This window comes from Ptychodera flava, chromosome 20 (assembly GCF_041260155.1).
Source record: "Ptychodera flava strain L36383 chromosome 20, AS_Pfla_20210202, whole genome shotgun sequence".
Classification (NCBI taxonomy): Eukaryota; Metazoa; Hemichordata; class Enteropneusta; family Ptychoderidae; genus Ptychodera; species Ptychodera flava.
This window is the reverse complement of record NC_091947.1, coordinates 14,646,344-14,658,681: the sequence shown is the minus strand read 5'-3', so window position 1 is coordinate 14,658,681 and position 12,338 is coordinate 14,646,344. Positions and strand designations below refer to the sequence as shown.

The following is a 12,338-nucleotide window of genomic DNA, read 5'->3' as shown; positions in this document are numbered from 1 at the left end:
GGGATTCTTGAGTGAGACTTAACTCTTGCGTTTGAAAGTAAAAAAATCTGTGTGCGGAGCGAAGTTCTAATTACTTTCTGGGAAATTGAACAACAGAAAGGAAGGTATTATCAAGGCGCCTCAAGGCAATCCAAATACCAAGGGAATATCCAAGCTGTGCAGAAATGCACTTAACTTATGTACTTCTTATCAATGAACGCTCCACGCGGCTCGATGGAATCAGTTCCAAAGTAAGTGAGCCAACGATGATCTCACAGCCTCGTTATATGCAATATAACCTTGGTGCTATAGAGTTTAAACACCGCAAGATAGCCAAGATAAATGGAGATTTTGTCTCCCTGAAGTGTGCGTGGCATTGTGATCATGACAATGTCTCTCTTTCGTGGCAGTTTTGAAACGCTTGTTGTCGAACGCTGAGGCGAAGACGTTTCTAAAAAAATGTGTGTACTCAGTGCCGTTACAACATGTTCGGCTTAAAGTCTGTAATGAACGCCGAGCATACTACAGTGACATTAAACTCTTCGGTATTTGTGTTTCATTTTGAAGTTTGCATAGCAATCAACCATTAGTGGCAGTATAAAGTTTGGCTGTTCCGCATCGTTTGCTCAGTTGATCAATAAATTCCCTAAAAATCTTCAATGCTCTAGGATACCGCATTTTAACGTGCTCAATCAATCTGACGATTATTAGCTGATGACGTTATAAAGGCAAACGATTCAGAGAAAATTTTGGGCTTTGCTTTCTCCTTTCACAACTTTGACATTTAATAACAAAACTTCCTAATATCAGGAGAGACAACGGGCTTTCAACCATAATATCATCAAATGGAGTTTCGCCTCGACAATGAAATTTATTATGTCTGCTTTAACTTTTCATGTATTTTGCAGGATTTTTACTTAGTTTATAAAATGTAGTTTCTTGTTCGACTAAAATTTTGATGTGTCAAACTCATCATCACAATATTTATGTGTATGTGCATTTCAGATGTTGTTCTTGACATTGCAAGCTGAATTTTAGTCTCAATTGGAATTTGTTTGTCAACGATGACACAGCTAAACACCACATCTTGTAGACAATGGGTTGTATCTGTAAGGTACATACTGTGGGAGACAAACATGTAAACCTGTTTTCTTGAACGAATATGACCAAAAGTATCAAACGTCACCGCCACTGTTTCTCGGTTGGAAATTACAATCACATTGAAAGACGGGGAATATACAGCTGAGATTTGGAACACGTCAATAACACAGCCGTCCGAGGGAGTTCGCATCTTGCGGAAAAGCTGCCACTTCGACGGTCGTTGACTGCGACAATGGTTAATGTCGACACAATCTCCTTGTTTGCCGAAGTGGAGCTGAGCGTATTTCAAAGTATGGCATCGTAATCGCGCTCATTTCCACTGTTATTGACGTCAATTAGTCCAAACAACATTTTCCAATCTGCCTCGATTGCTAATTCAACGTGAGAAAAATTGTTCAAACCAATTTCGCCTGTAATGAACGTCAACTGTATTTCACTGATTGCACCGGTGTTAAGTTTATCAATTAAACCGTCAGGGTCAGAAAATTTGCGGAAAAGTTCAGGCATATTGTCGTGGATTTTAATGTGGCGATTAGTGAAATGTGGCATTCATCCGTAAGCGATTAAGATCAGCGCAAAATTGACTAATGCTAGACACTTTCGTTGACCTTTTCAAATCAGAAAGAATGTTGCAGATACTTTAATGAGTCATAAAAACTTTAAAGTGAAAAATGTGAAAGAAGTGCTACTTTCCTAAATCTGTCGTTGTTTGGATATTTTCTCTCAAGTAGACAGATCAGAACAAAGATCGAATACTACCAGTCATTATGTCATTAATGAAAGATTCTTGCAACGAAACGAGGACAGTAAAACTTCCGCGACATCCATTGACCCTTCAAAGAACATATACCGTCACTTCAAATGACGGAAAGCTATTGCAGACTTCATAAGCTCACAGGCCTCATCACACGAATACTCTATGGCACCAAACTTTAGGACTTGAATTCGACAAGGTCAACATATCAGCATAGACGTTTTAACCTCTTAATACCGTTCTTTTCTGTTACACGAATTTGCCATAAACCGTTATTGAAAAACATCAAAATATTGCAGTAATTATGTACATTTGAGACATCTTGCTTAAGCTTCTTATAATATCCTTGCTTTGCATCTGAACGAAAGATGATGGGCGTATGGGCGTTAACTATATATATATATATATATATATATATATATATATATATATATATATATATAATATATATATATATATATATATATATATATATATATATACTTGTTTAGTTCAAGATCAGCTAGAGTAGAGTGCTCAATACTAGAGTAGAGCTAAATACACATGTATATATATATATATATATATATATATATATATATATATATATATATATATATATATATTAATTGTAAATGTTAAGCTTAGGACAACTAGGTAGAATTATATGGACGACTAGGAAGAATAATGCGAACAACTAAGTAGAATAATAAGGACGACTAGGTAGAATTACACATCGCAATGAGAGGGACTACTATCAAGATATTGTAAAAGGACACTGAGATGAGTATGACATTTTACAAATAGTAAAGGGTTTATCCGGTTTATCAGTTGTTTACTAGGATTGCTATTTCGGGAATTTAGAAACAATATACTCAAAACAATATACAGCAATTTTTTTCTGACTTCCCGGCAATTTTGATCAAACGCCATTATCAAATTAGTATCGACATTGTCCTCTAACTTTCAATCAGACTTTCAATCTTTCAGTCATCGATACTAATATATCTACCACTCTTAGAACGCTGAAAGATTTATTTCAATTGCTCAATGCAGAACAACGTCCATGTACTGTATGAAGGAAGATGGGCGATTTTCGTCAGCTTCATCTTCTATTGGATCGACGACGTCTAATCATGAGCAAGGGAATCTATAAACTTGTGAGAAATTGTTAAGACCTTCTGATTTATCTATGACAACCATGGGGGTTTAGCGATCTATCACGTTCACCATTCCAGGGGAAATGATCAACGGCCCACTGCGTAAACACAACGGCCGATTTAAACGAGACATCCCGGTAAATTTATCCCTGCATTATCAATGCGTTTAGGTTATACATCATACATATCTCGTGCGCCCGTTTGTTCTGGAAATGAATCGCTTCCAAACCGTTTACGAAAACTCGACGGAACTAATTTCAAATTGCTCCTCATTGAACGCTATAAGGTATCATTTGAACAAGCAACGCTTGCACACAATAGTTTCATGCGTCACTATGTTGCGCATTCAAAAGCTCGAGTTGATGGCTTTTATTTTTTTATAATGACTCTCACATCAGAAAAATTGTCGAAAGATTGACAAGTTGCATGTATACGTGTCCAATTTTCAACTCTACGTGTTCCGAACAAAGGTATGGAGTTATCGCTGTGTGTAATTTCATGTTATCGATCACTGCCTTCCAGTGGTAGAGTTTTCAGTTGATTAGCCCAATACATCACAATAATGGTACCAACACTGCATGGATTGGAAATGATGGTGTGATTGGGAAGTTTAGTTCGATACAAAATAGGAAGTCCGCACATTTTACCATACCAATAATGGCCAAAATATACAAGGTTTCAGAAAAGCGATATGTTGCCCATTGGCACTAGCAACATCATATAATAAAGAAACTTCAGTTGCGGTTATTTTCACAACTTTTTTTGCTTCGTACCAGTTTTACTGTTTCCCATTCGCTGAAGCCCGCTTTAGAACAGGTGTTTCGCTTGACGAACACAGCCTGTGTATATTTAGCCTGTAGTGTTTGATGTCAATTTCATGCTAGCAGATTATATGTCCGAACCTGTCGAGTGTTCGCATCTCATAATTGTGAACCACGCTGGGAAATATAAGTCAAAATGTTGTTAAGCTGGTGCAACATTTTTCATTCACTTGTAAATAGTTCTAAAGCAGTGGTATAACTCATAGGGGTAGCTCGGTGCTCGAGAAATGAGCAGTTTCTCAGAAGAAGCCTTGGGTTAAAAATCACCTATTCCTTGCACGGATATAAATTAATGAGAAGAGAGCACTTCATGTCAAAGTACAACTAACGACAACAATGATCATTCGTCCTCCTACTTGTACGCGACAAACTTGGTTATCAGCCTTATAGGAAATATATGGCTGAATATAAATAATCATTTTAAATAACCCGTGTATAAAAAACCGTAAGCGATAAAATGTTTATGACGATATTCATACGAACCAGAATTCGAAAGAATCCACGGGTACAAACGTGTTACATTTTTATGTGCGTAACTTACGACCACTGCAACGATCACTTTATAGGTTTATCACCCGACGAGAAATGACCATATTAACAGTCTACGAGAGCATCGCTGTATGTAACCCACGCCGTAACTTGTCATTAACAAGAACAGTGCCGTAAAGCAGTACGACCTAAAAACAGCTCAGCGGTTGGAGCTGGTTCCTATTGACATGAAAATCACTTAATACTCGAGATATGCATTTCACTGCTATGATGTCGCGGACAGAGATATGTAAATTTTCAAAACTAAAGCGAAGCGCCTATCTTTACGAGTTGAACGAAATCGCTAGTGAATGGGGGGCGTTTTGTTCAGCTATGGCAATGATTAGCGATTCTAGTGTGCATTGCATAACCAAGTGGCAATCGTATTTCAGTTTTATCAATTGCGTATTTTACGATCGTAGGCTCGTCACCACTTTAAAATTGTACGCGAGTCGAATAAGCATCGACACACATGTTGGCAGTTGTATAAATTTTCAAGATTGCCATTGGTACTCACCACAAAGCAAACGCTTCATTAAAAAAATCACGTTTTTTTAATTTGTTAGATGTAAATTTTATCTATGACCAATCAACGGTCAACATAAAGTTTATGAGGACGAATCCGGATCTTGAAAATGCGATTGTGGATGGACATATTACAAACACTAATTCTTCACCCTCTGTAGATTGCTATTCTATTACGCTAAAACAAGATTGGAACTAATTATTAAAATTGTTCAATTTTTTTTAAAAACAAGTTTAGGTTTATATAGCTGAAAGTTGCAATATTTCAAATTACCCATGCAAACAAATGCATCGCAAAACAACAAAAAAGTAGAGTATCATGCATTTGCTGATTAACCCTACAATAATACTATACCCAATTACCCCAAATTAGTTCCGATTATTTTTAAACATCAGTTGAAAAGGACATGCATGTGCTACCAGGGCAATGGAAGAAGAATGACTTTTCCGACCTAGAAGTAACGATCCAATGGCTGGAAACGTAGAGCCGTGCAATAACTTGGTAAGCTGACTTTGCGTCAAGTCAGTAAAATTCGATATTACCCGGCGATAGGGATCCCCGTGTTTGCCCGCTTCGCTATTCAATTAAACGGAGAGATTGAGGTCGATATCAGTGAATAAATACAAGGGAGTAGAAAAAGATAGCACCTACCTTGTGGCCAGTAGAGCAGTAAGACAAACGCCACTAGTCCTATCTTCGTTGTCAATGGCATTCTCGGCATGGTATACTGCAATTTTCAGAGCTCGTTCAACGATGTCCAGACACGCTGCACCATCCACGCCGGATTGGTTTTATCGATTGAGGGATTGACCTGTCAAATGCAGATTGGAGCTCGTGAACTTAAGCACGGAGAAACGATCTTAACGGTACAGAGTATGCGAATGCTGGATGGGAGGGATTATATAGGTTAATATAGCGACATTAAAACGCAGAGCAATATCCATACGATACAAGAACAGCGCGGTCAACCGAGACGGTTGGGAAATAAAACTCATCGCGTAAGGTCCTAGATAAACATGACTCGTATTGGTTATTCGTTAAAATGACGACAATCTCGTAATGCGAGGGACGACCCGATGAAATAGCCCGCCCTCGGTATTTGACCCTTGTAGCGAAATTAAATTCCGACTTAAGCTCTGAAATGGGGCAGTGGAGCGTGTACTGGGATCGCAAATTACCTCCCGGCCACGCCGCTCCTAGTAGTTTGAAAATACATCTGTATAACTAGATAAATTAACACCCAAGGAAACCATACAACGAGTCGTACATTACGCGAGCTCGGGTCATCATTATACCATGAAAATGCCGGGAACGCCTCAGGTGAAACACGGTTTCCACTTCCCCATGCCTGAAGCAATCAGCAAACAGTCGTGTTAAGATTACACTGTACTTCACAGCCGCCCTTCGAGGACAGGAGAGTAACCGCAACGGCTAGATCGTGCACGAGTACGGCGTCATGAGTCAACTGAGCGCAGTATGACAGAGCAGATTCCCCCCCCCCCACATCGCAGCGTCGAAGCTGTTTTCAGGTGAACAATATTAGGTTCTCATTGAAGCTTGATATTTGCATGTTTTAGTGTCACTATAGTGGACTACCATACACGCGCATCGATTTATCTAAATCCTTTAATTTAAGGAAAAAGTAATTGCCGCGAAATGGAAACCCCTCTAAGTCTCGTTATTGTCTCTTTCCCACGATATTTCAGTTATAATTACAATCGCACGCTCAATATACAAACTAGGCCATGGCCCATCATTTCATCAACGCAATATTAACTTGGATCCACTTCAACCTTTCGAAATTACGATGCTTTATATTGGCTGTACATGCAGAAAAACATCACGTATCCTTGGAAACAAACCAAGAATTCAGCGGATGCCCAAGTACAAGGACGAGTCTCGCAGTGAGAGAAATTGACCATGCTGTGTCGCACTTCGCAACTCACGAAGAGCATAATGCGGGCAAAAGACAAACACTGAAACAGTAACATTTTATTTCAGCTTCGAACACAAGGTGGCGCAATTTTCCAAACGATTTTGGAATAATACAACAAGGGGTAGACTCATTGTGGGTATAACTGTACAGTACTTCAGTTATGATAGTTCTAACAAAATGTATTTGACCAATCATTTAGAAAAATGATGCGCGAGCGAGATGTTCATTTCAACTTTAGAATACTTAGATGCCATTAAGTATAAGAAATAAGGATACATAATGACAAAAGGCCCGGCGTATTCGTAATTACAATATTACTGAGTCGTGACCATTTCCACATCACAGTTTAGACTAGGACTGAAGAACCTCTTGGTAAGAAACCTTGCCATTAATTTCATGTATAATATACATGATATTCAGACAGCCATACTGTAGCAATGTTGTGTATGACCCGTGATCCTGAGATTGAAAAACGAAGCCCTTCTTTCAAACAAACTCCAAATATTCCGTATTGCTTTTGAAATCTGTCGTGCTTGTCACGGTGGTATTTATTTTAAAAATAGCAAAAAAAATTGGGTCATGATAAATAGTTCCCTTAAACCCATAAGGCTGGTACACTTAAGCCGCTTTCGCTGCTTACCATAAAACCGGACTCACCAAACAATAGTATTCCCTGCACAATCATTTCACGTGCGATGTTTGTTTAGTTTCTATCATTTGTAAAATTCTCAAGCTCCTTTGTGGATAGACTGGGTGCTTTAGAAAGTCAAATGTGTGTGCACTATTTATACAGCGGTAAAAGTTCAAAAATTTCAAGTAATTTATGCTGAAGAGGTTTCATTCAACGAGGTGATGGTTTATTGTAAACAGACGGGCGATTTGCGAAATTCAATTTAAATACAACTGCATGTATCCCAAGATAAAGGTTTTCATTAACAGTCGAACCATTTATTGCGCTTTCGGATCATTTGAATATCGCTACGACTTGGCATGTCATGAAATGTACGCTGTGTTATCTTGGTTTGATCGCTATATTAAGAGAACACGCCGTTCTCAGTGTTACATTATATTACACGACAGCGGCAGATTGATGATTTCAATGGTGAAATGTGCCGTGGATATACATCACTAAAACAACTGTATCGGCTATGTAACAGCTTCGAATTCTTGATCAACTTTGTCATAACTTCAAAAGTAATGGTAAAGCGTAAAGTTTTAACAGTCCACTTCGACCATAGGGGGGGGGGGGGTTAAAGCATTCTCAAACGTATCGGCATATATATGGATATCGAGAAAATATTAATATTCTAAATTGTAACCAACAAGCTTAGGTTGAAATTGAAATTCAACGTACAACAAGAAAAATCAAAACTCTCTAAATGTAATTGCGGCTCAATGCTGACTGACGTGGAGAGATCCCGACTAAAATGACGTTGATAAAAAAGTCTAGGGTTGAAATGACTCCAGCGTTGTGAAACTGCAAGAGCAGAATTCCCATATCCTGTCATGAACGTCAAAGAGTGTTTCCATTAAAAATTAGCAGCTGAGGAGGTATGATTGTAGAGCTGAAAATTGACCTCCCACACCTCGAGTTTAGAATCTATTTATAATAGCTTTTGATTGATCCTAAAGCATTTTATCGGCGTTGTTATTAAGCGTGGAGGCGAAAATGGCATTTGCGTCAATTTCAGCTGTATACTTCCGAGTGTTTGCAAAGGAAAGTTCAAAATTTATTATTTGCCGATGACAATCTCATGAGTAGCTGTGACATTATAACCAATCAGAACATCACCGTTTAGGGCTCGCTCCATTTCCCCGTAAAAGCTCTGGTGTCCATTTCCATAAGTAGTTTTAAATAGCAATTTGGTTGTCACCCTGGGAGTTAATTTCTACAGGCGTTGATGGGATTTTAAGCCTTTCAAATGCGCAGCAATAGAAAAAACAAAGGAAACCGACATCCGATCGTAACTTATAGCGATATGAAGTTTCGCCGTCGTTAAAAATAAAACTGAACTGAACAGTGACACGGGGAAGCAGACTCAGTTAAATGAACAGCGCTTTGGGATCGACGTGATTGGTCGAATTGTTCCTCGGAAATGCCCTTTGATATCCGAAAGCACCGAGTCTTTACAATGTCAAAGACTTCAAATCATTTTCTGGTGACGGAAGCAACATCAAAAAAAGCATATTCAAGTGATAAAGTGAAGTTTGATACCTAAGTTTACTATTGCTTGTTGAAAACCTACGTATAATTGCAATGCTTATCTGGGTGTCTCTCACAACCTTGTGTCTATATTTCGAGAAGTTTGTTCCAAGAGACAGCAAAATTACACCGGGCAAGCATCTTCCCCAACCTTGTGCGAACTTGTAATAAGAGATAATTGTGAGTTGTTATCATATATTACATCCATCAATATATTTGCCAGCGTCCAATCTCCTTTTCCAATAGGACTGAGAATGCCCAATAAGCTCTGAGAAGATCAATGATGTAATTAGTGAAAATGGATGAACTAATTGCTTATTCAAAGCGGGGTTTTTTACGGAAGAAAGGCACTGTAAAGTGGAAACTACGATTGCCAAATAGATAGCTGCACTTTAATCGATTAGAGAAGCCCAAAGAACTCAAATTAGTTAAGATAAAATAGTTTTTTTCTATGAGAATTTCCTTGCCGCGTCGCCGTATCAGATTGAGGTGCGTTCAAGAAGTGCGTGACGGATCGCTGAATGGCATGAGAGCGGTATATATACCTTAGAGTGGGTTAATCGACTCCGCAAAGTACTACTAGACTTAACCATTTTGACACGGTGGCCTGGGACACATCGTTGAGCCATTTAGATTTCTTAATTGCGGAACACGCGATTGTTTCCTTGATATCAGAAAAAGCCAAAAAAACACTCAAACCACATTAGTTTGTGGAATATAAAAATCAGTGCGACGGGTCGGACTTCCTGTTTACCAGGGAAGCCCCTTGATATGCGCTGAAGGACGTTAGTCGGGCACGTACATGTTATTGCTTTGAACTGTGTAGGGAAAATCAATAGATGTTATTGGCCTTAGAAGTAGCTCTTATCAACCTTGTTAGTCCTGTATGGAGGCAAAATAACACTTTTCAAGGCCATTTAATTTAAGGCTCAGTAAAACCCAAACAAACCTAATACAAACCAGCGTGAAGAGGGATGATTAACTAATGTAATGGTATAGTCGGTCTGCGCTGACATAAATATGTCGAGCCATTATGCGCACAGTCATTCATTGATGTAGCTAAATACGTAATCACATCAGCGTAATGGCTGTCGACATATTCTCAATGAACAGCCCTTTTTATAACCAAGATTAACCTTTTACGAAATGCTTTGAAATTAAAATATCGGCTTATATTTAACAATATCCATAGCGTGACTAGAAGGTTTGACTGCTCGTGTTCGTCTCTTCATTGGTTTCTACAAGTTTACGACAACTATGCTGCACCAGGGTTGATGTTCACTGGACCTACTGCGCAGTTCGAAGTTTTCTTAACCCTTTCATCTTTAAGTTTCAAATATGATTGTTAATTATTCATCACCTTACCGAAACGATTAGCATATCACAACACATGTACAGATTCTATTTTGAGTTATTTCACAATAATATTTCATCTTACTAGAAATCATCTGGCAGCTGACGTTTCCTTGTTATCATAATAGATGCTGGACAGGATCTAAACAACTGACCAAGAAACGTGTTAGTGGCACCGTCCGTGTTCAGTAATTCCATCCTGCTTCCTCAATGAAGAGTAGCATAGATGAATTTATTTTAGAAGTATTGGACAAGCTACCATTAAAAGCAGGTCTAGTACTATCGGCAATCGACCAAAAAATTGATCTCAGCGATGACTGTCACTTGTGTACTGGAATGCCTCACAACGACATAATAGAATAAGATAGCAATATGCTGAATTAGTCGACTCTTATCGTCATGCAGCATATTATGAGAACTGGCGTCAGGTGTGTCCGTTCCGTGGGAATTCTATAAAATGGATTGTGAACGCTGAAAGGTAGTGGTATTGCCTAAAGAATGAAAAGGGGTCAATTGGACGACAAATGTATTGACATACTTTCTATTGGTGGGCGATGGATCAGCGAAGACAAAAGGCACTTGAACTGTATCTATTGTTTTATTACCAGACAGGTGTGATCTCCTTATCTGTATGACAATACCAATCGGCAACATCCCTTGCCACGTTGTCTGGGACACTCTGACGACAACGCAGATGACGACGACGACGACAACGATGATGATGATGATGATGATGATGATGATGATGATGATGATGATGATGGTGATGATGATGACGACGATGACGACGATTGTTGTTGTCGTTACACACACAATCTCACGAAAATAAAAACAACAGCACTAATTTCGTTTCAGCTGTTCATCAAAGCCTGATTGAAAGATCACTGAAACAAGCACACTTTGCCGGAGAGAAATGTTTCTGCTGATTTTAAAAAATATCCTTGCAATGTAGATGGTAGGTAAAATGTTACTCGCCAAAAGAGAACTTCAATTAGACAAACCCATGATTTACGGCACAGTGATTCACATGTACATGTAGTTTCATGGCACTAATGAAAAGTATATTTACATTCCAGTTTTGCAAAGATAGGTCTTCAGCGCTGTCGTCATGTTTATTTTTTACGCCCACCCATGTCACTGCCATTCGTTACTAAAATAAATGTAATAACAGCCGAAAGATGCTGGGATGGAACGGGGTGTGCATTCAAAATACTGTCGGGCACATTTTATCGAGTACAATTTTCACTGATTGTAGAGAGAATTTGAACTAAGTCAACAGTTGTGTGCGGACGAGAAGTGTTTGTAAGCCGGCAATCTCGATATCACGAAATGTGCCATCATAAGTTTTAAATTTGCATATCCGGCTCAGAGAGGATTTCGTCGTTAAACTCCATTCTTAGAAGATTTAGCGAGAGGGCAGTGGAAAGCTTGTTTTCTCATCAGATTTCAAAGTAAATCCTAATAGGTTTGTAAATTACAAAAATGTTTCCTCTAGCTTACCTTACCTACTGTTTTACATAAAGCATACAAGTAGACAAAAAAGTAGAGGGCACGTTTAACAAATTTCGGTATATCATCTGTCTTCCGAGGAAAAACTCGAAAATGTTCACGATAAAGCAACATCCTTGGAGCATATAAAATTTCAGTGACATATAGTTTTAAAAACTGCGATACACAGAGTATCATGATACGGCTAGATTTCAATCGGGTTCGAACCCACAACATACGGCATCAGTCGCCTAGCGGAGAGGCCACAGAGAGAACCGCTCGGCTAAATCTCCACTCCCAATAAAGAGTGGTTCAATAGCCGGCTAAGTTGTTACATATTTCTGACTGAGACCGCTCCACACGTTGTAGAGTTCGTGAAGCACTCACGCACGCACGCTCACTATCACACATCGCACATACAAACTTTATCGAAGCGAAGCAACGAATACATCGCTTTAACTGCAGTTCGGTATTTTGTTTTTTGTCCGTCTGTTTGTTTGTTTAATATAT

The 12,338-nt window shown here is 38.8% G+C and overlaps 1 protein-coding gene across 7 annotated transcripts in view; it reads right to left on the bottom strand.

Annotated features, from left to right (window-relative positions):
* LOC139120121 (neuronal acetylcholine receptor subunit alpha-10-like) overlaps positions 1–12,338 on the bottom strand; it is a 218,035-nt gene that overhangs the window by 30,353 nt on the left and 175,344 nt on the right. For all 7 annotated transcript variants that reach the window (XM_070684220.1, XM_070684219.1, XM_070684221.1 and 4 more), the window contains one exon: positions 5,500–5,659. In XM_070684220.1, coding sequence (XP_070540321.1) covers positions 5,500–5,569 — 70 coding nt within the window. In that variant the 5' untranslated portion in view covers positions 5,570–5,659. The remainder of the gene's footprint in view (positions 1–5,499; positions 5,660–12,338) is intronic.